This window comes from Fusarium tjaetaba, assembly GCF_013396195.1.
Source record: "Fusarium tjaetaba strain NRRL 66243 chromosome Unknown NRRL66243_c0000281, whole genome shotgun sequence".
Lineage (NCBI taxonomy): Eukaryota > Fungi > Ascomycota > Sordariomycetes > Hypocreales > Nectriaceae > Fusarium > Fusarium tjaetaba.
This window is the reverse complement of record NW_023501477.1, coordinates 182833-206320: the sequence shown is the minus strand read 5'-3', so window position 1 is coordinate 206320 and position 23488 is coordinate 182833. Positions and strand designations below refer to the sequence as shown.

At 48.7% G+C, this 23488-nt stretch overlaps 6 protein-coding genes across 6 annotated transcripts; 4 read left to right on the top strand and 2 right to left on the bottom strand.

The window, feature by feature from the left end:
- Positions 1 to 783: 783 nt before the first annotated feature.
- FTJAE_11456 (cytochrome p450 monooxygenase) lies at positions 784 to 2349 on the bottom strand (the record flags this gene model as incomplete). The annotated part of the gene is made up of 1 exon (XM_037344400.1): positions 784 to 2349. One exon carries the CDS (start codon positions 2347 to 2349, stop codon positions 784 to 786), a length of 1566 nt encoding a protein of 521 aa, XP_037201526.1.
- Positions 2350 to 3618: 1269 nt separating this feature from the next.
- FTJAE_11455 (uncharacterized protein) lies at positions 3619 to 7647 on the bottom strand (the record flags this gene model as incomplete). The annotated part of the gene is made up of 1 exon (XM_037344399.1): positions 3619 to 7647. One exon carries the CDS (start codon positions 7645 to 7647, stop codon positions 3619 to 3621), a length of 4029 nt encoding a protein of 1342 aa, XP_037201525.1.
- A 463-nt stretch (positions 7648 to 8110) lies between these two features.
- FTJAE_11454 (uncharacterized protein) lies at positions 8111 to 9141 on the top strand (the record flags this gene model as incomplete). The annotated part of the gene is made up of 3 exons (XM_037344398.1): positions 8111 to 8797; positions 8846 to 8908; positions 8959 to 9141. The coding sequence occupies 3 exons, from the start codon at positions 8111 to 8113 to the stop codon at positions 9139 to 9141; spliced, it is 933 nt and encodes a 310-aa protein (XP_037201524.1).
- A 449-nt stretch (positions 9142 to 9590) lies between these two features.
- Positions 9591 to 10946, top strand: FTJAE_11453 (uncharacterized protein; the record flags this gene model as incomplete). The annotated part of the gene is made up of 1 exon (XM_037344397.1): positions 9591 to 10946. One exon carries the CDS (start codon positions 9591 to 9593, stop codon positions 10944 to 10946), a length of 1356 nt encoding a protein of 451 aa, XP_037201523.1.
- Positions 10947 to 12335: 1389 nt separating this feature from the next.
- Positions 12336 to 17400, top strand: FTJAE_11452 (acetylxylan esterase; the record flags this gene model as incomplete). Its single annotated transcript, XM_037344396.1, has 20 exons — positions 12336 to 12752; positions 12805 to 12905; positions 12954 to 13251; positions 13306 to 13702; positions 13757 to 13776; positions 13829 to 13979; positions 14044 to 14101; positions 14146 to 14264; positions 14317 to 14332; positions 14398 to 14479; positions 14531 to 15087; positions 15146 to 15259; positions 15312 to 15498; positions 15569 to 15619; positions 15678 to 15735; positions 15793 to 16658; positions 16711 to 16779; positions 16846 to 16866; positions 16920 to 17012; positions 17065 to 17400. 20 exons carry the CDS (start codon positions 12336 to 12338, stop codon positions 17398 to 17400), a joined length of 4011 nt encoding a protein of 1336 aa, XP_037201522.1.
- A 631-nt stretch (positions 17401 to 18031) lies between these two features.
- FTJAE_11451 (uncharacterized protein) lies at positions 18032 to 23126 on the top strand (the record flags this gene model as incomplete). Its single annotated transcript, XM_037344395.1, has 9 exons — positions 18032 to 18118; positions 18169 to 18343; positions 18404 to 18460; positions 18527 to 18789; positions 18866 to 18969; positions 19117 to 19441; positions 19500 to 21167; positions 21883 to 22892; positions 23102 to 23126. The coding sequence occupies 9 exons, from the start codon at positions 18032 to 18034 to the stop codon at positions 23124 to 23126; spliced, it is 3714 nt and encodes a 1237-aa protein (XP_037201521.1).
- Between the last annotated feature and the right edge of the window lie 362 nt (positions 23127 to 23488).

Here is a 23488-nt window from a genome sequence, read left to right as displayed (position 1 = left end):
AAGGAAGGAGTAGTAATAGGACGGGAAGTGGCATCGTAGTAGGGATCGTGGCTATAACGGATGTTGTACTTGGTGAAGGCGGACGAGGAGGCGCGACAGGAGCTGGGACTGCCGTGGACGCATGCAGTCCTTGGCGCTGTCGAGAGGCGAAGGTCGATGATTGCGCACGTGGTGTACCATGTTCCGGGCCAGGTGGATGCCTTGGTAAGCGATGCCTCGTTGGCAACATCACGGGCAGCTTATAACACAGATAAAAAACAGAGAGCAAGTGTCAGAGTGTATTGTGAGGCTTGAAAGGCGATGCGTGTTTGGTCGGGGTCTTTAGCCCTAAACCCGAAAGCTAAAAGTCTCACAAGAACTCTGTTTGAGTGACCTTGGTTGAATAATGTCTCCAAGTCCGACACTTTTGTAAATAGAGAAACCGATCAATAGACATAAGTAGTCGACAAAGAAGAAAGATGGCTTTTTATCCGTTTATAATGTGATGAAAATAAGAATCGTGGGTTAAAAATGGGTATGGCAATGATGAACAAGCTATAGATCATATGATAAGGTTTCAACTTATCTGGAGCCCTTAAGTAGATAGCTGGTATGCTGCCTGATCTCTGCTTTTGAGAACATTATTTTGAGTTGTTGAAACTAACAGCTAATCAATCACATCACGTACCAATCACCCTACCCGACCTGACCTTCCGGGACCACAATCAACCCAATTTGCTCAGAATTTCGAATCAACACTAGCCTTGATACATAGTTTCTCGTAGACACATAAATATTATCAAGCTAATGCTCCTCATAATGAACGCAATGACACTCGATGCAATCACACTTGGGTCCGCATTCACATCCTCTAGGCCCAGGTTGCGGGTCTAGATCCCTTGGGATGAACATCAGGTGACACGCGTCCTGGCGCGAACGGAAACCGTTTGCTTCAAATGGCGCCATTGACAAAGGCGTAGTCTCGGGTGCGACTGACAGACGGAACACGCGGATGACAGCTGCCAAGATCACACGCATCTGGTAAGATGCCATGTTCCCGCCTGGACAGCGACGAGCACCCAAGCCGAACGGCGCAAGGTAGCGCCGACGCTCAGTGACTACCGCTGTGTCGGTGTCTAGCCAGCGCAACGGGTCGAACTCGTCGTAGTTGGGGAATAGGTCTGGCCTCTGTCGACTAAGTGAGAGTGACTGTGTGGTCACCACGGTTCCGGCTGGTAGGTAATACCCCAGAATGTTCAACCCTCCTGGCGGTACGACGCGACTGCCAGTTAGAGCAACTGGTGGGCGGAAGCGAAGACCCTCTGTGATACACGCGTTGAGTAGCTTCAGATTCTCTAGGCCATTGAAACCTTGCACCGACTGTAGCTCCGCATATAGAGCCTCTACTAGGCTGGGTGTGCTGGCAAGATAGTAAAAGATGAAAGCGAGAGCTGAGGAGGTCGTCTCGGTTGCAGCGAGGATCTGGCCAGCCATCTCAGCACTAATCTCAGTCTTGCTGTCTTGGGATCTTTGATCAACCATATTATCCACAAGCATTTCATACACAGTAGAAACTTCATCGTTTCCCGACCATTTCTCTGCTTCTTCGACTGTCTTCTCTCCCAAGTCGAACAAACGGTCACTGGAGCGGACTCGAAAGGCTGCATGGCTGAAAGGACTCGACTTGAGCCACGAAAAGAGCCACTCGGGGAGGCAGAGACGCCAAACAACGAGGAAATTGTACTCGCCCACGACATGAGGGAAATCTCCCGGCTCCAGGTTTGAGTGCGGGCCTGCCATGACAAGCTGAGAGCTCAAGAGGGTAGCGATGCGCAAGCGATGGACGATATCTTCCGAGCTATTGCCACGCGACACACCAAGATCGTCGACCATCTGCGCGATATTCTTCTCAAACATTGGGTGCCAATAGCGCATCGCCTTGGTAGTCGTGGCAATCATGACCGGGCGACGACGGGGACGGGCGACAGGATTGCTGGGATATGTGACCGTCCAGTCATGGCCGCCGATACGCAGAGCTCGGATGGATTTCGGTGCAGTATCGAGGTCTAGTCTTGAGAAGAGTGCCTGCACAGACTCCACGTCGTTGATGAGCACCATATTCGGTGCTATGCGAACTATCGGCCCATTATTTGACAGTAGACGGTCGGCCTTGAAGGATAGACGGCCGTGCCATCTTTGCCAACGTATCCAGATGGAAGACATTGTGGGAAACCGGGGACCGGGAATCGTCGAGAGAGGGTGGAACTTGGCTCGGTATATGACTTGGCAGAGTTTGAAGAGCGCGCACATCATCAACAGAGCCAGGCCTGTGGTAGCCGGCGAGGCGGTTGAGAGCAAAGTCTCCAGCATGGTGTATGGAAAGAACAATGACTCGCAAGAGAATAAAGAATGGAGTTGATCAAGTCCAACTGGTTTTCACTGTCTATCTACTTTGTACCAAAACACGAAAAGGTGGCATTGCTGCTAAATAAAGACACGGCCGGCACCTACCTGCCAAGTTGCAGATCGCAATATTCCCACCAACCTCAACCCAGCTGCGGTCTAGTTCAACAGGGGCCTGAGGCGGTTCAGCGTGCGTAGATACAAGTTAACTAGCGGTCTTTTTGAAAGCTCGAGAGTAATGTAGAAGGGGGAGGGCGGGTCCGATTGGTCTACAAAGTACCAAACGCTGATGAGCTAATTTTTGATGTTGATTTCGTAGTTGACAGGGCACTGTGCCAAGTTTTCGTTTACATCATAAACGAATACTTTGAGGCTTAACCTTTGCCGGACAGGCACCAATTCAGTACGTACTGTAGTTCTAAACGAACATTATTACAGGAGGATTTGCAAAATACGAGCTAGAAGGTTTATGTAGCGTTGGGTCTGTTCTCGGATCTAACCCAGGTGGTGTAGGCCTCATTAGCCAGTGTCTCGGCCTTCATAGCCGCGTCGAAACTCTATACCCGTGCTTCCGACAGCACCTACTCCGTATATGGAGTACCAACTGTAAATCTTACAGCTGATAAGGGCCGGCATGCGAGATTCCGATCGCCCAGTCCTATAGCGGCCCAGCTGGGGAAAGGTCAAAGCGTGGGGTCAGAGGTGGGGGTCATGAACAGACAAATTGCTAAGTCGATGTAGGTACGGATATATGGAACTTGTATTAGAGTTTATATAACATGCAGTTTTTAACCCAGGTCACTGCTTGTACTGCCTCACTGACCCGTGTGCCTTCATCCTTTGTTTGCCTGCCTGTGATCCACTGGCGGTAGCACCCTCACTCTGGCCAGGACCACTTTGAGGCAGTCTTGAGCTTAGAGCTACCACATGCACGGGCTATTCTCGGCCTTGGTGATTTGAGGCATAAGAAGCTGCTACACTATGCAGACGGCGCCCTGTTACCCCCACTGACAGATAACAGACTTGATAGAAGGCGTTATTTGTGCTGCTGGCAGACTAATTGGAGCATGGTCTACAGGCACGTCTCCAAGAAGTAGGCCCGGGAGCCGTTATCTAAAAGATCCGCGGTGTTTGCGGTGTTGAGCTAACCTTTCTTAGATAAGAGCTTATGCTATCAGTGTTTTATCCTGACAGCTGATGCATCAGACTCCGATTGAACTTTACTTGGACAATCTTTCAAGGACCATAATGAACCCACGTCGCCCAGAATCTCGGATCAACACCAGCCTGACGCTGTTCCAAAACAGCCAATCTCAACGCCCTCGCAGACCGACCGCCCGTAACACCCATCCCTCCTTTCGTCAAGTCAGCATAAAAGTCCTTGGAGATAAGACCACAAGTCTCATCCTCCGCCTTCCACAGACTAGCCACTACACACGGTACACCCGCCATTTGGAACCCAGCGGCAAGATGGATCGATTCTTGAGGAAGCATTGGATCGCCTGTGATGGCCGTCTCACATGCTGATACATAGATGAGAGCGCAGTTTAGTTTCTTTGGGGCTGACATCATGCTTTGAACGTCGAGGACGTTTCCTCTTGTGATTGCGCCGTTTGCGTCTTGGGTGTACCAATCGCGCAGGAGAAGGCCGCTGCGTGCTGGGTTCAAGGTGTCGACTTCGCCGTGGCAGGCGAAGTGTGCGATCTGTGAATCCAGCAGACCCGTGAGTGCCTCCTTTCGGACTGGGTGATCGTGTATCACGGCGTCGTATCCCCCGTGAGTGAGAATTGTGTTAATAGCGTCGACCTCGCTGGTGGCATGTTGCAGCGGCGCAAGATGATCTGTTGTCTCCATCTTAACCAGCATCGCTTTCTGACCTCTAACATGCTGCGTGATCTCCTTCTCACGATCTCTCACAAAGGACAATCCACGAAGGGTATTTGTGTACGATGGAACACATCGATCAAGCACCGTGCAACGCTCTCCCGTCTCTACTGCCCGTCGATGATCGCCCGCCGCATGAATGGGCCAGGCATTGATGCTACTCGTCGTCAACCACCAGACCCTCGGCAAATTTCCATCTGTTGGAGCCCCATCATACCCCAAACTCAGGAGAACGGGCTCTGCTACAACTTCCCAGAGCCATGTGAGCAGATAATGAAGAAGATCACCGCCTTGACCATCTCCGTCATCTGACATATCAATGGCTTGGCGAAAGAGTTGCTTATGCTCCCTTATATCGTCGACAGTGAACTTGGGGAGTGAGATTTTCCGAATCTCAGTGGTGGTAATGATGAGTGCGTAGCCACCACTCAGAGGTTCCGTTTCGACGATGATTATTGGACCAGATTCAGCAAGTTCGTAAAAGTGCGAGTCCTCGCGCGGAAGCCTGAGAAAATCCTGGAACCCATCCTTTGCTCTGATCTCGGCTATCAGTTCCTGAAAAGAAGTCGACTTGTTGAAAGCCGTCTGACTCTGTAGAAACTTCTTATCAAGGTCAAACCGCGCCGCTCGCTGGCCCTTGGCTTTCTCAGAGACTCTCGCTTTAATGAAACGAGTCGCCAGATCTGGAAACTTCTCCTTCAATTCATCCAGGCCAGAATCAACACCCTTGTTAAGAATCTCCTCCCACAAAACACATCGACTTCTCTCATATAACTGTAGTGCTTCAACCGCTGAATCTCCAGCGGCGAGGGAAAACCACAGGGCAAGTGTCGGCACAGCCTGGAATTTCTTCGCTTGACGTAACTGGTCGGCGCGAGTGGTACAAGCATACACCGCAAAGGGAAGATCCTCAGCTGCTTCTCGGATGTAGTTCCTTGCAGCTGTCGAATCCTTTGTGACTACATGCGCAAACATGGATGCCCAGACTTTCATCCACGCGAGGACATGACGAGCGATACCTGGTGCCGATGAGAACTGAGCGGTTAAGACCAGGTATGTGTTTGCAGCGACGGTGCTTAATGGAGCTGGACTGACGGTCCAGATTGCGATGAGTAGTTCTGCTTGGTTGATGAGAAGTCCTCCGCGATTAATATTGTCCATACCACCTATGGAGATACACTCTTGGAAGTTCACGAGCGCATCACGAAGATCTCGCAGGCTGAGTGTCTTCTTAGCTCTGTATTGCAACGCACGTGTCAAATTGACCCGCGCCGAGAATAAGTAAAACTTATCCATGCATCCACAGGAGAGAGCAATGTTGAAGTTCTTCTCAGCTTGAGCGAGAAAGCTTAGATCTTCCTCTCGGTGGTATTGACGAAGATAAGCTGTTCCCAGCATATTGCGCAGTGCCGAGATTTCGACTGGTGGAAGGTTGAGATTCCTGCTCAGTACCTCTTCAACGATCTGACCAGCTCTGACGACGTCTCTGACGTCCTCAGTATCGTCGTATCTAAGCTGAAGAGCATGACTAAGACTTCTTGTTCTCGAGCCAGCTCGAACTTCGGTTGGCCCAGTTGAGTCAAGACATTGCTCGAACGCCTTGATCGCAGTGTTGATGTCTTCCAGCCTTCCAGAGAATTTGAACTGATAGAGCGCTGTATTCCCCAAACCATGAGTCAACATGATATTCATAGTTCCACCAGACGACCCTTGCTCTTTAGAGGCATCAAGACCATCCCGATATGCCTCAGCTGCCTGCGCCAAGTACTTGACATCGCCGGTACATTGGCATTTAACAACGTAAGCGTTCCCGATATCATTCATGACAGTAAGATAAAAGGGATCAGTCCTCAACGCTATTTCCTTCGCTGCAGTCAGTGCCGTCAAAGCACCATCAATGAACTGCTCTTGTCCCGGAATCTGAGCCGACACAAAAGCAGCCCTTCCAGAAGCTCTCAAACATCGAGCTTTCATAGGATCATCAAGATCGTTGAGAAACGGCAAAACATCGAGATTCGCCTGACATGCGTTGCGCAGATCATCTTTGTCACCATTCGCTTCAAACCTGATGAGAAGTGCTATAGCGAGTTGTTGATAGCAGTTAATCTGTTGATGGCCTTGTAGATCTGGGTGATCGAGGGCGTCTTGCAAACACTTGACAGCTTGGTCGATTTCCGAGAAGAGCCCGGTTTTGCTGAATTGCTCTTCATGAGCACCTGCGTCTCTGATAAGTCGTGCCGGGGTTTTTGGAGATGGATCGACGATTTGGAGCTCATTCATCCGCTCAATGAGCTTATCTGCTTCGATCTGCGTTTCCCGGTGATTATTCTGCTCGGCTCTTTCACCCAGTGCATTCGCAAGCTCTTCCAGTGCCGCCGTGGAATTTGGATGAACACGAAGGGCTTGCCTCAGGTAGCCGATCTCAGCAGATGGGTCTCGTGTGTTCTCCTCCTCGTTGAGCTTTTGCTGCAGTGATGCCAAGTTGATGAGACAGTTGAAACGGTCATTCGAACGCTTTTCTTCAGAGACTGCAAGGCCTCTGTTGAGAGACGCTTTTGCCTTTCTGAGATTCTCGATATCTTGGTTCAGGTCGTACAGGTGAACGAAACATGCAGCGCGAGCACGATGTATATCTGCAATGGTGTATCTGAATGGCGTCGAGTCGAATTGGCTTGTGACTGAGTCTTCGGCAAGTTGGAGAGTGGCCATACTCTCACGAAGCAAGCTTTCCGTATGTCCTTCTTGGAACAACGCCCTTTCCTGTTGTAGTTTTGCCAAGCCTAGATAGAAGATTGGTTTCCCTGGGAAGTCTGTGGCCAAAGCTTCATGGAAAGCCGCATTCGCATCTTCAAAGTCGACCTCTTCATGGGTAACTTTGTACCTTTGTGTTAGAATATCGCCAAGGTCATCGAGATGCAGTGCTCGACTTGAGTGATCCCGCGGCCCAAAATAAACAGCCTTTCTGAGATATTCCACCGCCCGGTCCAAAGCATCAGGCTCATTCTCTGGCGTAGCAACCTCCCACTGTCTCCGAAGAACTCTTCCAAACATGCTGACAACAACACCTCTCATAGGCTCGCTTTTGAGAACGTTGAAAACAGCCAGAGCACCCAAGATAGCGGCATCCTTTAGTCCAGAGGTATTGTTTCCGACACCTCTGGTCATCAATACTTCCTCACTTGCCATGGAGAATCGCTTTGCCCTCTCGGAGCGATCGGAAAGCATGACAGCATAGATAAACTTGCATATTTCCGGATCAACGTCCTTTAGGAAATCTTTATTACGGCAGAACTGACCGTCCGGGATGAGCTCCTCATCTTGCTCTTGAGACGCGATCAACGTGGCAGCATGTTCAAGTTGAGCCGTGAGATCTGATGCCATCGTGAGTTTCGAGAAGAGGCACTTGAGCATTCATTCAATGACAGGAAAAGAGGGGAAAGACAGCTTGGGCGAACACTAGGGGCAGTAATAAGGCATATGATCACTGGGCTCTGATGCGGGGTTCAAATGTATGTAAGAAATCTGAAACATTGGTTCAAGGCGATAAAAAAGGTCAGACATATGTCAGGACAGTTCTGGAGCGTGGCTGATGCACTTATTCATTCACCGATTATCGAACGGTCGAGACAATTGTGCAATGCGACCAGCTGATAGGATACAGTATCACAAGCTGAAGCGCAGTGTAACATTGCGCGCATAAATATTGGCACACTATTAGCGCCACATCGGCTAAGTCGGGTACTGATATACGAGGTATTTGTGCTGCCTTGCGTTAACCCAAGATAAGAGAGACCTGCTACCCCTCTATCACTAACCAAACCTTCCAAATAGGTAGCTAACAATAATGGGCAAGGCTTTGGATCTCAAGTATGCCGAACTCATGCGAGCGCATCCTTTCGGCACGGCGCTGTACTTACCAATTCCCTCGAGTCAATTCCAGCCTGGATTTATCGGATATTTTGACTCGACTGGGGCCTGGAATCCCATCGGAGACCTCACATCGTCGGCAAGCCTACCGTCGGGTTTGTCATCCATCGACGGCACAACACTGAAACGTGCTCCATCTCAGAAGCAAATATGGGGACCCAAGCTTGGTAACGAGACAAGAGGCCGCGCGATTGATCTGAGTGTCGGCCTTGGGACAATACCTATGCTGGCAGCAGCAGCACTGCCCTTCGATGTCTCCGCCTGCTTCCGATTCCAGGCCGACAAAAATCATGGAGCTGTTCTTCTGACCAGTGGTCCTGTTGTTCATGAGAGGTATTATCATAAAGAACCTCTTCTTCAGTGGATGAAGCAGAACGCGAAAGGCGTAGTGAAATCATACCCTGAGGTCAAAGAAAATGGCTTGTGGATTATCACTTCGACGTGGGCAGCAGAGAATGCATCAGTCAATTGCTGGAACTCTAAAGATAAGGTGGTCGATGTTGGGTTTAGCACAACGGCTCTTGAGTTTGGTGAAGTGGCCCCCAAGGGAAGTTATCTGCACGGAGGAAGCGCAGAGGGATGGATAAGCACTCAGAGTGATGATGTAAGTTGTTTTGCTCCGTTTTGCCAATTATCTAATTAACGGGTATAGAATGACAAAGGCCACGTTGTCTTCTTTCACGGGATCAGATTTACATGGGTTCCCATTCGCGGAGTGAGTTATAAGGTTGAACCGTAAAACGCACGAAAGCTAAATGATTGTAGTTGGCAGAGAAGAAGGCCCCCGGGAGATTTCGGGGTGAAGGTCGCACGACCTCCGCATCTTTGACAACATTTGAGGATGACTTGGGGGATGGGGCTTTTGAAGTACGGTATGAAGACCAAACTGAGAGGGAGGAACTAGATGCAGTGCGCCAGGACGACGATGAGGAAGACGCGTGGGAGTGAATGTGGCTGTGTGAACAAAGGTTACTAAGTAATTGCTTATCCCCAAGCGGAAAGTGTCCTCATACCTTGACTCCTGGATCCACCATTATGAGTTTTGGGGCGGTTAGGTGTGCCACAACGCAGCTCATGTCGTCCAATTCTGATCGTTGACCGAAGGCTATACTCAAAATCAGAGCCACTCGTAAAGCCCTGAACCCCATCTAAAACTGTCATTGTGAAATATACTTTCATTTACAGTTAAGCCTCAACGCCAGGTATTGGGCTTTTTGCCCTAAGCCCTTTCATTTAAACATGTTTACGCTTTTACTTTTGTAATGCACCTGTAATATTCCTTTTTACCATCAAGTAGATGTTTGACTTTCTTATAAGAGACGACGAACCCGGACATACCTCTTAAAATTCTTTTCCTTCATCTTACTACTTTACGTCCGCCGAGCCGAATAACCACAATGACACTCCTCGCTAAGCTGAGAAGGCTTACTCTCCGCCAGAAACATGCAAACCCTACGCCCAAGAGTCATATGCTGATACCAACACGTGTCCAAAATATTGACGTTCTAGAAAAGAGTAAGAGAAGGACTCCTCCGAGAAAAGAGCCCGCCGCTCGGTCACCGCCGATAACACTCCAATGCCTCCCACCAGAGCTTCTAACTCTGATCGTCACTCTCCTCGCACCGATCGACCGTGCAAGTCTTGCCTTCACATCAGGATGGCTTCATAGCCTATTCGGGAACGCGACAACACTTAACGGATTTGATAAATGGTTCTTCCTCTGTCGGCTTGAACAAAGCCACATGTGGCCTGACGAGATACTATGCGATGTCTGTCGAAAATTCCATGAACCGCGGAAGAGTCGTACATTCTTTACTGAAAAGGAGGGCAGGCGGACATGTGTTCTCAATGGCGCTGCGCATGTGCAGCGGTCGTCTGTATCGCCCTACCTTTCGAGAGGGTTTCATTTCGATGTCATGTCGGCTATATCGAGATACAACCGTTTCAGACCTGGCGTGCTGCCCCCAGGCGAGCTGAATGTACAGTTTGTGCGGCCGTTGTTCAACGATGAAGGCAACCTTATTATACGGCTGCAGCAGAAAATGTATATTTCTTCCATGAAACACATCCAAATCAAATCACAGAAGATACTGTTTCCGGGAAAGAATACAGGCCGCCAACCGGATAAGATTATTGAGGGCGTTGAAGCTCTACACCGAACTCTTCAGGAATCTGAAGAACTTGGTAGTATTTGTGGGCATGCTAAGTGGACCGATATGTACCCGTTCATCACTCGACCAGATGAGGAATTCAAATGGCCCGTAGGACAATGGTCATTCCGCTACTCAAAAATACAAGAATTCGACCTTCCAGGCCAACAGCTACAAGAGTGTCTATGGACTCACAAGGGAGACTGTTGGCTAAACTGCCACGCAAGAGCCAGACTAGACAGCGCCCTCGAAGGTCGTGTATGGTCATGCGGCGGGTGCACAACTGACTACGCAGTCAACGTCATCCGGCCAGAGAGCTCGTCCGCGAATTACATCGTGATGACATCGTGGAAAGATCTAGGGACCTGTTCCAGACGAAATGATCCGTTGTGGAAGGAGCATATGAACTATGGTGTTCATGCGGGGCATGAACGTACCATAATCGGGACGATCGCGGGTCAGATTGAAACGTTGGTGAGGGGTCCTGATGGGTTTGCGCATTACTTTCCTAAGATTTCGAAGAAGAGACTGAGGGAAATATTCATCGATGAGGGAGGGGATAAGGGGCCGACGCTCAATGGGAAGGTTGAGGTAGATTCGTGAGGTTATATCTCGCTTGTTATTTGTCCAGTACGAGCCGAGACGGAGGATGTCATGACAGTAAATCTCAACACTTACCTCGTTAATTGACTTGCTTGCCGTGAGAATAAAGGAAAGTGAAAGGATTTTTGAGGAGAGGACGGCAAGTATAGTTAACCAGCGAGGCATTTCTGTTACCAGTGGTTGGGAATTGACAATGTTTTTGAGTTGATAGTCCCTATAGCTGATGGCTCATATCACGCGCCTCACACACGTGTTTCCCAAGGGGGGTGGTATGACATCATCTACGTTGCGTGATAGTAGAACGGATGCTCTCTGCCCCTTCGATATGTATGAGAGACAAATGAGGGTGCATTTAAGCGAATGCGAGCGACTCTCCGGACTTAGCTAAGATTAACTCTCCGGCTTATGTGAGATTGAGTTCGCGGATATTAGTGCCGAACGGGAGACTTGGCAGGCAACATGTCGATCAAAGAGCAGCCAATCAAGGAGGATATAAGACACAGATTTGGTGCAGAGAGTATCACCTTCTTATTCCCGGCATAACCGACCTCAAGAACGGGGGTTGAATATGCGGCGCACGTGGCTATGTTCCCTTTCTGACACAGCCTTGTAGGGTTGTCAGGTCATAGGGTGATGATTCTGATAGGCTTGGCTTTGTTGGTAAGCGGATGTTGAAATGGTGATGAACAGTTTCGGGCCCGCTGAAAGGGGTAAGACTGAGAATTGTAGTCGAGAGTATAATGGGACTGAAGTAAACTAACTTTTGCAGAGTACTGTATCCAGTCGTTTCTGATCACTTCATGACATCATTTTCAGGACTTTGTTTCTTGCAGTAGTCAGGAAAGGCCGGGATATTGGCCGGTTTGCTTTAATTTGCCACGTCCCAGACCGTCGTGCACCATATTCAAAAGTGAATCGAAACGAAATATCACCTGAAGGACTTTTGGAAACAGGAAGAAGGGCAAAGGTCCCGGCCAAATTGGGATGTAGCCGAGTTAGGTGGTGCTTTCAATCATCATACAGTTGTTCATGATCCACGTCTCGCTTCTGAGAAAGCCAATAATGGAAGGGCCGGAACGAACAAACCAATCAGAAAGGAATCGCAATGGATAATGCCAAGAGTCACGAACCCATAGAAGTTTTTGTCTTAGTCAGATATAATGCTGTGATGATCTCGAGTATTGTGGGATCTGAATCCTTTGATTGTCGTATCAGTAGTCTTGGGGGCAGTAAAGGTGAGGCCTGAAATGGAGATTTTCAGAGAGGTCCGATCGCACAGCGAGAAGGATATGGTATAAGATCACCAGCCTCGTGGGTTTCGTGTTTCAGCAATATTCTGTACGCTCTTTATTCTGTTGTACTGAGTGTACTCCTTGTCCAGACGCAAACATGCTGCTATTTCGCAGCGGCCAAGCCGCCATTTCAATCTTAACTGTCGTTCTTCTTTACCCATATACACTCCTTGCAAGTCACTCAGATGGCCTTTCGCCGTACGGTAATGGCTATGCGCCAGACGTTGTTCATCCACCTAACCAAGGCCGTGGACTGCACGAGTCTCGCGGCACTGACTTAGACCCCAATGATTTCGACAACTCGACAGTCACAGTCTATGAGAGTTCTGGACTTGACCGTAGAGCTGCTAAAGACTTTTATCTGAGAGTAATGCCACTTGGTGCTTCCATCACTCAGGGCTACAAGTCTAGCGATGGTAATGGCTACCGCAAGTGGCTCCGAGCTCAGCTCCGATTCCGCGGATGGAAGGTCAACATGGTTGGATCAGAGAGAGATGGTACCATGGCAGACTCAGTAAGTTATGCATGGAGATCGCTTCATTAGTCTTCTGCTAAATGCTTGATAGGACAATGAAGGCCATCCTGGCTGGACGATTGAGTCCGTTCACGGCGCTTGGACCAAAAGCAAGTGGATGAAGCCAAACCTGGTTCTCATCAACGCTGGATTGTAAGCCTATCAAGTCAGAAACCTCCCTAAGCTAAGCTAACTAGCTAGAAATGACTGCAACTCGGGAGGCGACCCTAGCAAAGCCGGCGAACGAACAAAAAGCCTCGTTGATGATATCTTCGACAGTGTCCCTGGCGTGACAGTCATTCTATCAACCCTCCTCCTAAACAAAGACTCGTCGAGAAACTCCTGCTCCGACGACATCAGTAAGCAAATCCGAAAAGTCGCAGCAGGATACAAAGGAGCACGCATCGCCCTCGCAGACGTACGAAGCGTCATGTCCATGGACGACATCGGCCCTGACAAAGACCACCCTACCGACGATGGGTACAAGATGTTTGCGGGTGTCTGGTGGGATGCCATAAGCAAGATTGAAGACTAGATCCAACCACCTGCAAAGGTTGATAATATCGATGATGCAGCTGGTGGTTCGAGTAACCAGTGTAAAAAGGTTGCTGGTAATGCTGGTTTGCCTGGTCAGTCTCAGATGGGCAGTGGTCATGATGATGGGAATTATGTTCACAAAAGCACTTCGAAGGGAGTTATTGAGAGTGCCGAGATTGACAAGGGGAGCGATCCGAAGGCTATTACTGATGCGATTCCTTGGCATATTTTCTTTGCGAATATTGTCAAGGGTGACCCGAATGCGGAACGGACGGCTTCTCTTGATGATTGGATACGTGTGTATCATAACACCAAGGACAAAAACGCGTATTGGTTCCGCCAGAACTTGGGAGGAGGCAAATTTGACAAATCGGTTCAGTTCGATGTTGACATGAACTGTGATTTGGGCCCTTGTAAGTACTTCCAGGCCCCCTCACCTTGAGCATTACTGATTGCGATTCTAACAGGGTACGCTTTCGCCGACTTTGTAAGTGCCTCTGACCATCACTCATTCTTAATCGCACTAATAGTTCGACTAGAACAATGACGGCCTCGACGACTTCTTTTGTATCAAGGAGAACGCTGTATGGGTCTCGCTCAACCGAGGCGGAAATCCCCCCAAGTTTGAGAGCATCGGCCAAGTCATCGGTGGTTTTGACGGCCTGAAAGTCACTGATGTACGCATCGCAGGTCAGTCGCCATCATGCATTCGTCACATTCCTCCTACGGCTCAGCTGTACTGACCCATGTTCAGATATCGATGGTGACGGAAGAGCAAACTTTTGTCTAGTCAAGTCTGCTGGCGAGATAGCGTACGTTCACTCTCAATATGATGGCCCAGGTCTGACAGTATTAGGTGCTCCCGGAACGGTGGCTGGGGCGACAAGCCTCAGTGGCAAGGGTTCAGCACAGCCAAGGGCATTCGTGGAACTGTCTTCAACAATGCCCAACCAGACAAGGCCGGTATAATCCTTGGTATGCCACATTTCACTTCTCCTTCTTTTTACGTAGCTAACATGACTGGCAGCCGACCTCAACGGAGAGTAAGTCAACATGATCTGTGTTTTCTTCTCATATAAGCCAGAGATGTGCTGATACCCATATACAGTTTCCGGAGTGATGTTATGTACATCGGCGATCACGGTCAAGTCAGCACATGGATCAACAACAGAGGCAGCGGTAGCGGAATAGTAAGTCTGAAGTACAATCCAGTCGAAGGATCTCCAGACTAACGAGTATAGGTACCGAAATGGAGATCCGCGGGTCAAACCCATGCTGGCCAAGCCGTGACGGGTATCCAAGACAGCATCAAGTTCGGACGCATCTACGGCTCCAACCGTCTTGACTACATCTTCCTCAAAGAAGAAAAAGACCACTTTGACGTAGTAGTCTGGCAGAACCAGGGCGCTGGAGGAACAAAGCTTAAGGCAGACGGCAACTACTACTGCGATATGCGAGGTACTGGCAGCGATGACTATGTCTGGATATACCAGGACGGCCATGCTGCTGAGATCAATGTCAACATCCACTCCCCGCCTGCGTGGGGACACAACACCAAGATCGAGCTTAAGGTCCCTAGGCCGCGAAACGGTATACATCTCGCTGATTGGACTGGCGATGGGAGGTGCGATGTTATCGTGCAGAACAAGGCAACCGGACATTTGACGGTGTACAAGAACCAATACGACAAGGGAGCTGATCGCATTTCTTTTAATAGCGTAACCGCTGTTTCGACAGACTGCAACCAAGGCTGGGGTGTTGGTATCTTTGATCTGGGAATGAGATTCCATGACATCGAGTAAGTCTTGAAACATCGATTCCCGACCAACCGAACCAGCGGCTAACGTAATTTCTAGCGGCGATGGACGAGCTGATGCTTTGTGCATTGAGAAGAACGGCCGTATCACTGGCTGGCTCAACAAAGCCAATGGCCTGGAGAACGTTGGCCAGATCAAGTTCTCAGAAGGCTGGTACGCTGCATCATCATCAACAGCCATAGAAAAGTACTAATAGCTAGTATAGGGATCGAGCCAACATCCGTTTTGCAGATGTCGAGGCGTCTGGACGAGCCGACCTTCTTCATGTTGACAAGTACACTGGTGCTGTTGATGTCTTCACCAACAAAGGTCATAAAGCTCAAGGAGGTAGCTCGTTTTCTTGGACTAACCGCGGTATGCTTTATAATCCTATTGATCGAGGCGAGAACATGGTATGTTGGTCATCGGAGGTGATGGGTTATCTTGATGGCTGATCTTTGTTGCTAGCACTTCACAAACCAGGGCGGCAAAGGTCGAGCGGATCTAGTCAAAGTTGATCCTCAAACAAACAAAGTATGCGCTTCACCGGGAATCGACTTTACCGAGGTCTTTCGCTGACAATACCATTCAGGCATGGACATACTGGAACCGGTGTAGCTCGACTGGTGGAGACGACAGTTCCCCAACAAGTACGTGTCCTTTCTCGCCATTTCTCTAGTGCCCTAATGTATACTTACCTTCTGTAGCGGACCCTGGTTTGCCCAAGACTGGCGGTGGCTCTGTAGGAGACGACATTCCTATTATTGACCTACCCGGTAAAGGCGAAGACCATGGCCAGGGCGTGTGCAATCACACGATTCAGACCCCGGATATCAACGTCGCACACAAAAGCTGGAAAGACAGTGGCTCGGCTGAGTGGTGGAAGAAGTGGATTCACGACCACGGAGCAAAGAACTGGTCCGATCGCTTTTTCATGCAAGTCATGGACACGCCATCAGGTTCGACTTATGATTGCACTATCTTGACTTCCTCGAGCTGCGCCTTGCCCGAGGACAAACGCTGCTCCACTTACATTCCACCACAAGGCTACTACATGCACTTCCAGATATCCAACACCTTTGATGGTTTCAAAACGCTTTGGTGGCAGACTATCAAGGAATCTGTAATACAGCTCTCCTCGGGGATCAAGAAGATTGTTCGAGAATACGGCACACCTCCCCAGGAACAAAACGGAGACTTCGTGAATATGCTCGTTGGCATCCTGACTTCGCTGGCAGGCTTTGGTGCTGCTAAGCCTCTGTTCACAGGCACAATGACTTCCTTTGCCGGTATGTTTGCTGCGATGTCGGCTGGCACGAGCTGGGAGGAGAAAGTCTCACCAGAAACCTTGGAAAAGAAGCTTGAGGAAGCATATGGTGATATGTTTAGTCAGATCCTCAACTCGACTGAGAACTTTGTTGGCAACATGTTTGGTGGTGTAAACCCATCCGGCTGGAGCGACGACAAGATGACGGAATTTGTGTATGAGTTCTTCCGTGATGGTGACTGGCTCAGTAGGGACATTACGAAGCCTTTTATGAACCATTATATCACGCAGGTGCAGAGCAAATGGGTACGTCACCTCTCATGAGCTTGGGTTCAGTTTACTAACGAGCGTGTTGTAGGATGAGTTCGCTAATGTCAAGGCCATGAAGTCAAGGAACAAAGCCGATTACTTCCTCATGGTCAGTGATGTAAGTCACTAGTCCTATTATTTTGGAAATCTAGAGCAACACTAACACGAGATTTCGAATTAATAGGAGGACACTGAGTGCTCAAAGGTAAATACCCCAAGATATACTCGATTCTATAGACATGGCTAATACTCGTAAAGCACCACAACGGTGTTGGTTCGATTCCAAGTTACCAGGACATGTCTGAACAGGTCTGCAAAGATCACATGGAAGGCTGCCTCTGGCACGAGAAGGTAAAAAGCCACCACAAACCTCTTACTCAGGCCATTCTAATGTGCACTACAGCGCTGCATCTGCTTTGGCTCCAAAGGCAACGGTCCCGGAAGTATCGGTGGAGTACGAAACCTCCAAGGCGATGACCTCAAGACGCTGAAGGACTATGTTTTTGACTATAAAGCGGCTCTCAAGAACAACTATGATTGCGTAAAGTATCGGATCGACAACCCCAAGCGCTGCGTTTCCGTCAATGGCAACGTTCCCGAGGAATGTAACATCAAAGACGCCACTGTTCCGGATTACAACGACATGGATATTGAGAACCCGATTCAGTACACTAAGTGTTGGTTCAACTTGCCGCCGGCGATGGGTTATGATTATCTCTGTGGTTGGACTGAGGATTGATCGACTTTATGGTAGAACTACGTACTTGCCAGATTCTTCATTCTATTCCTGTATATAATATCTTCATATCAGCGTTTTTACTCCCCTGAGATCAACTTCAGCCAATCTAAACCCGACTGTTGGGTAAGGCCACAGCATTAATCGATCTGGTAGGCGTCGTTTGCGTTTCGGCCTAACTCCACCGCGCCGGTCTTGATTGAAATTGCAATTAATCTGCTGTATTATCAAACACACCATGAAGGCCCTGAGCCTCTAGATAGGTGTTCGATGAATTAGATGTACTGAATAGTTAGCCTGGGCTGGCTAAGTTATTCAAGAAATCGCAAGACTATCTTCCAGTTCCGTCTTTCTAAGCACGTTGGACGCAAATATCCAGTGGAATCAATTCTTTCGCGACGTGTCATGCATGGGTGCCTTAAAAATGAGCGACGTGCTTGGCATTTCTAGAGCCTGATTGGAGAGTCTTTTTGTCTGATCCCAGCTGAATCAGGCTGCATCAAGCGGGGTTTTCTCCCAACTTTCGCAGTAACTAATCCCTCTCACACGACTTTCGCGGACGCGACTTGGTGTTTAGTGAAGCTGCAATGGCGGTTCAGTCTTATTAAACAGTAAAGGGACCATGCCAGGAGCAATGAAAGACACCCTAAGACGTCTCAAGGTCCATACTCGAGAGCGCTTTGAGCGTCTCAGGATCACCTCTGATGAAGGCGATTCAGCGGTATGATTGAATTCAAATAATGGGTAGTCGGATCGCTAACGCTGGGATAGGCAGACGGAGGACATGTGGCTTCTGATCGAATCACGAGTGACTCCCGACAGTCGCATACCAAAATACACCAACGAGAAGATCAAGCCGACGTTGCAGCAGAATCAGGAGATACATCCATGCCTACCACTCAGTCCGATGCGGATCCCTCATCAACCGAGAATATCGATTTCTCCAGTTAGGCCAATGTATGGCCGGAGGCTTACGAGAATGTCACGAGCAATCCACAGCATTCAGCGCTTCTGCAAAAGCTGGAAAAGTTCCTAGAGAGTGAAGACGGAGATGTGGAGGCTGGTATGTACTGGCTGTTGATACAGTTATCCGTCATGACAAAAGGCTGATGATTTGCTACCTAAGTAGGCGATCCCAAACCGCCAGGCAATCCGTCCGAGGCGACTGATAATAGCCGACTAGAGACAATTCAAAAGAATGCAGAACAGAGACTTAAGAATTTCTCAGAGGCTCATCTATCCTTCACAATCCGGGGTCAACCAATCGTCGTTTGGGAAAGTATTCTCAAGGCTGTTCAAGTCATCAACACGCTGAAGCCCATCATCTCTGGGGCAGTTGCAGCTGAGCCTTCTGCAGCTTTGGCCTGGGCTGGAGTAACGACTATTTTGCCGGTAAGGGTGCCTTTTGCTCCGAGACTAACCTCTGTCTAATTCATCACTTTACAAGATATTGGAAAACGTGTTTCAGCAAGACGAGGATGCGGCTACTGGTCTCACTAATGTCATCTTTCTTATGGCCAGATATCGAGACTTCCATGAACAGGACTTTGTATCTCACCTGCAGTCTTCCTGGTATGTAAGAGCTGGCTTCCAAAATGGTCCTTTCCCTGAAAGTGTTCGATACACTACCCGTTCCTTGATCCATGCATGGAATACTTCAGCCTTTGTCTTGGTCCATGTTCCATTCTATCAAAATAGCGTCTTACTAACTTTCTTAAGTCAATCTGATTCATCGCGGGAATCTCTTTCTCATGTAAGAGACGATCTCGTCAGCGTGTACGGCAAGATATATATATATGAAGCTCGCTTTGTGCTCCAGTACGGGAGACGAAACAAGGTACATCGCGCTCTAAGGAATGCGCTGAATGCCGACGGCTGGAAGCAATCGTGGCTAGACATAGAGACCATTAGCCAGCGTATTGACAAGGGTGTAAATGCTGAAGTCAATATCACAACGCTGAGATCATGGCAGGTGGTTAAAGACATCCAGGAAAGAACCGAAAGGGTTGAGTTCTTGCAGCATGAAACGTTAAGGGTAGTGCAGGTGAGTTATCCTATTTCACTGTTTTTTTGTTGGCGTGACCTCATAACTGGACAAACAGGGCTTTGACCGACGGCAGCTCTTGCAATCATTGCAGGTTACGGGAAACGCTGTCTTTGACTCACGTCGAACCTCAAAAGTGGAAGCCGTTTGCTTGCCAGGCACTCGGCGCCACATTCTTCAAACAATCCAGGATTGGACAAACGACCCCGACAGTAAAATGATATTCTGGCTACAAGGCATGGCTGGAACTGGAAAGACGAGTATTGCCTTAACAGTTGCGAGTAGTTTGGAAGCAAGAGCTCCTTTTACCGACCCGCTCAAACAACCAAGTAGAGCCTTTCTTGGTGCGAGCTTCTTCTTTGCTCAAGGCGACGCCACCAGAAACAGTACAGCCGAGTTCTTCCGTACAATTGCATGGTGCTTGGCAGATGCCCTCCCAGACGTTGGAATACGCATTGCAGAAGCTATCAAAGACAACCCAGGAATCCATATGAAAGCCCCACAACAGCAGCTACAAAAGCTCATTATCAAACCCCTGGAGCTACTGGACCAGAAGACGTTCGTCCCACTCCAACTCGTTGTTGTGATAGACGCTTTAGATGAGTGCTTGGAAGAAGATGCAGAAGATCTGTTAGGTATGCTAGCAAATCTTGAAAAGCTTCATCAGATCCAACTTCGCCTGTTCATTACGAGTAGGCGAGAAGGGCATATTTCCATGGCGATGGAGAATCTACCCAGCAGGTTGTTCCAAACAAACAGACTGAACAAGATCGACTCGTCCCCCGGCAGTAACAACGATATTGCATTTTACCTGTCTGAGTCTTTAGGGAGTATCGCTACGAGATGGCGTGTCACAGATGGCGGAGTAAATGAGGCTGATATAAACAGACTGGTCCAGAAGGCGGATGGTCTTTTTATCTACGCCGCAACAGCCTGTCGATTCCTTGATTCTCCCCATTTCGTCAACAGACGGTTCAGAGAGAGACGCTTAAACCTCTTTTTTGAAGATCAATGGGAGACACAAGGTCCCCAGCACACGATGGATGACATATACCACAAAGTCTTGACCTTCCCAGAAACAGATGGTTGGTCGCAAGAGGAGAAAATTCCTTTTTATACCGACATCAGTCAACTGATCGGTTTTATCGTTGTCCTATTTCGACCTACTTCAGTGGAAACACTTTCCCACCTGCTCCCGACAACGATAACGAGGGACGATGTTAAGTACTATCTTGGCCAGCTCCATTCTATTATCGACGTCCCTGAAAATCCTGGATTTCCTCTCTTACTTGTTCACCTATCATTCCGAGACTTTATTCTCGACCCGAAGAGGTCTGAGCGGCTTCCATTCTCTATCAGTGAGCTTGAAATGCACCACGAGGTATTGTATAGATGTTTTGCGCTTATGAACTCTAAGCTTGAAGAAAATATCTGCCGTTTGAGTCTTCCAGGAACCCTCGTTTCTGAGGTTGATCCTAGTCATATCGCAAGCCATATCCCACCGTATCTACAATATGCGTGCCGCTACTGGGCAGATCATCTCATTCAAACACATCGCAAATTTCTCGCGAAGAAGAAGTCAGGGGACGCCGAATACCAGGCATCACTTGTTCTAGTATACAGCTTTCTCAAAGAAAACCTTCTATCCTGGTTGGAGGTCATGGCATTCATTGGAGAAGCCTCATCAATAATACCAGTGTTCAGTCAGCTGGGTCGGTTTATCGAAGTAAGTATTTTCAGTGCCACCATCATAAATTGACTCCCAATGGCTCACAAGCTTCATTGATAGTCGTCTACAAACCATGACCTATCTCTATTGTTATACGATGCGAAGCACTTTGTGCTAAACAACCGATGGACTATTGAGCATACGCCTCTTCAAATGTATTGCTCTGCTCTTCTGTTCTCCCCAAAAGACAGTTTAGTGCGTTCCGACTACCTAAGACTCATTCCTGCCTGGATTACGAAGAAACCTGAAACACAACAAACCTGGCCTGCCGAGCTTTCTGCCCTTGAAGGGCACACGGGGGCTATTCGCTGTACAGCCTTCTCCCCAACGGAGACCCTCCTGGCGTCTGTATCAGTTGATAACACGACCAGAGTCTGGGACTATATTACAGCATCCGAAAAATACAGGTTTGAGGAGTCAGGTAGGCTGGTGTCAGTCTGTTTCTCGGCCGATGGATTCAAACTTGCTTCTGGGTACCGGGATGGGACAGTGCGCGTCAGGAATCTTGGGAAAGGAACTGAAGTCAGTCTCCGTCTTCCATCCGGCATGATTGAAATCTCGTTTTCACCAGCCAGTTGCAATATATTGGCATCAATATCAAACGACTGTACTCTCTGCGTATGGAATATTGAGGATGAAAGCCAGGTGACCACTCTAGAGCTTCCGGCCCGAAACCCCCCCGACGCATATAGCTTTTTCACCAGATGGACAGCTCGTAGCTGCTTGTCAGGGCGACTCTGCTGCGCTATATCACGTGGAACTGGAGCAATTAGTTCTTCTCATCTTGCCGTCTGAGAGATGGGTCTCCGGAGCCGCGAAGGATATTTACGAACTATCAATCTCTATCGACAACAGAATTGTCGCAGTGAGGTTCGATGACAGTGTCGATTTCTGGGATATGACTCCAAAAATACAAAGGTTGATTGGGAGCTATCGGGCTACTTGGAGCGTATTTTCCTCGTTTCTGTTCATATCTCCGGATGAGATGATTGGAATTTATGAAAGCCATACCCATATGGTCGATGTTTTTGACCTGGTCACCGGAGAGTCCATTGGGACATTCTCGAGGACCTTTGTCAAGCAGGACCCTAATGAGGGGCCTTTGCGAGCACATGTATGGGGTCATGTTCCTGTGATTAGAATCCTCGGCGGTCAATCCACTTCGACATTCGGGGTCGCAGAAGGACCTCCGGACAACGTTGAGTTCTTGGATGGCAACAACCTGGCGATCAGTTATTCTTCGAAAATGGCAACAAAACAATGGACCGTGATTGATGGGTCTATGAAGTCCTTCGAGGTCAGGGTTCAGGCCCTTACATACTCACCAGATGGACAATTTGTTCTCTTGCAGTTAGACCTCGATGATCAGTTCCAAGTTTGGGATAGATCGCTGACTAAAAGGATTGCTGTGTATGACCGACTGGCTAGTATGGTGTTTGTACCACAAACCAGCCACTTGGTTTCCTTGTCTTTGTTGGGGAATCTCCAGGTTCTTTCTTATGATCCCAAATGCCTTACACTTGACACTGTTAACACTTTCAATCTTTCTGGCATGTCCCACGGCAGCACAGCTACAACACAGAGGTGGAGAATGCACCCCCTCCACGTGTCACAAAGCGGTGAAGTGGTCGCCATTATCCTTGACTGCCGCGACCACGGCAGCCACAACACCTTACTACAACTTTGGAACGTTCCTAGGAGGGAGAAGATCAAAGAGATTCGGTATCACTGTATATATCGAATCGAATTTTCACCCGAGAGTAGATACATTGGAGTGGAGTGTGGAAGGTACTCCTCCTAGACTCAGCTCCTCCAAGCATCGGACGGAACAGAAGTTGAAGGCTGCGATCTCATCGACGGCCAGTCTATAAAGTTTCACCCATCCGGTCAGATTTTCGGTGTTGTATCTGACTTTTACAAAACTATTTCAGTATGGGAAGGCGAGCCATGGGTTAAGCGTTTCATGTTTCAAGCGCCTAAGAACTTTGAAGTGCGAGATTTTACATTCTCAAAAACAAGTAAACTTGCGGTCTTATCAAGATCAGTAGATGGAGGTACTATTATCGAAACATGGGACACCGCAACTAAGCAACGCACTGGTTTATGGAATCTTGTGTTCAAAGGGCTGGCGTTTTCTCTCTGTGCTTTTAAAAACGAAATGTTTCTGGAGTCAAATAGGGGGCGGTTGCCGCTTCCAACACAGGAACTTGCAGATACAGGCTCGGATGAGTCGCCGGATGATATGCACAAGTGTCTCTACGTTTTGGATGACTGGGTCTACCAAGGGCGTGAGCGACTTATCTGGCTTCCGCCATCAT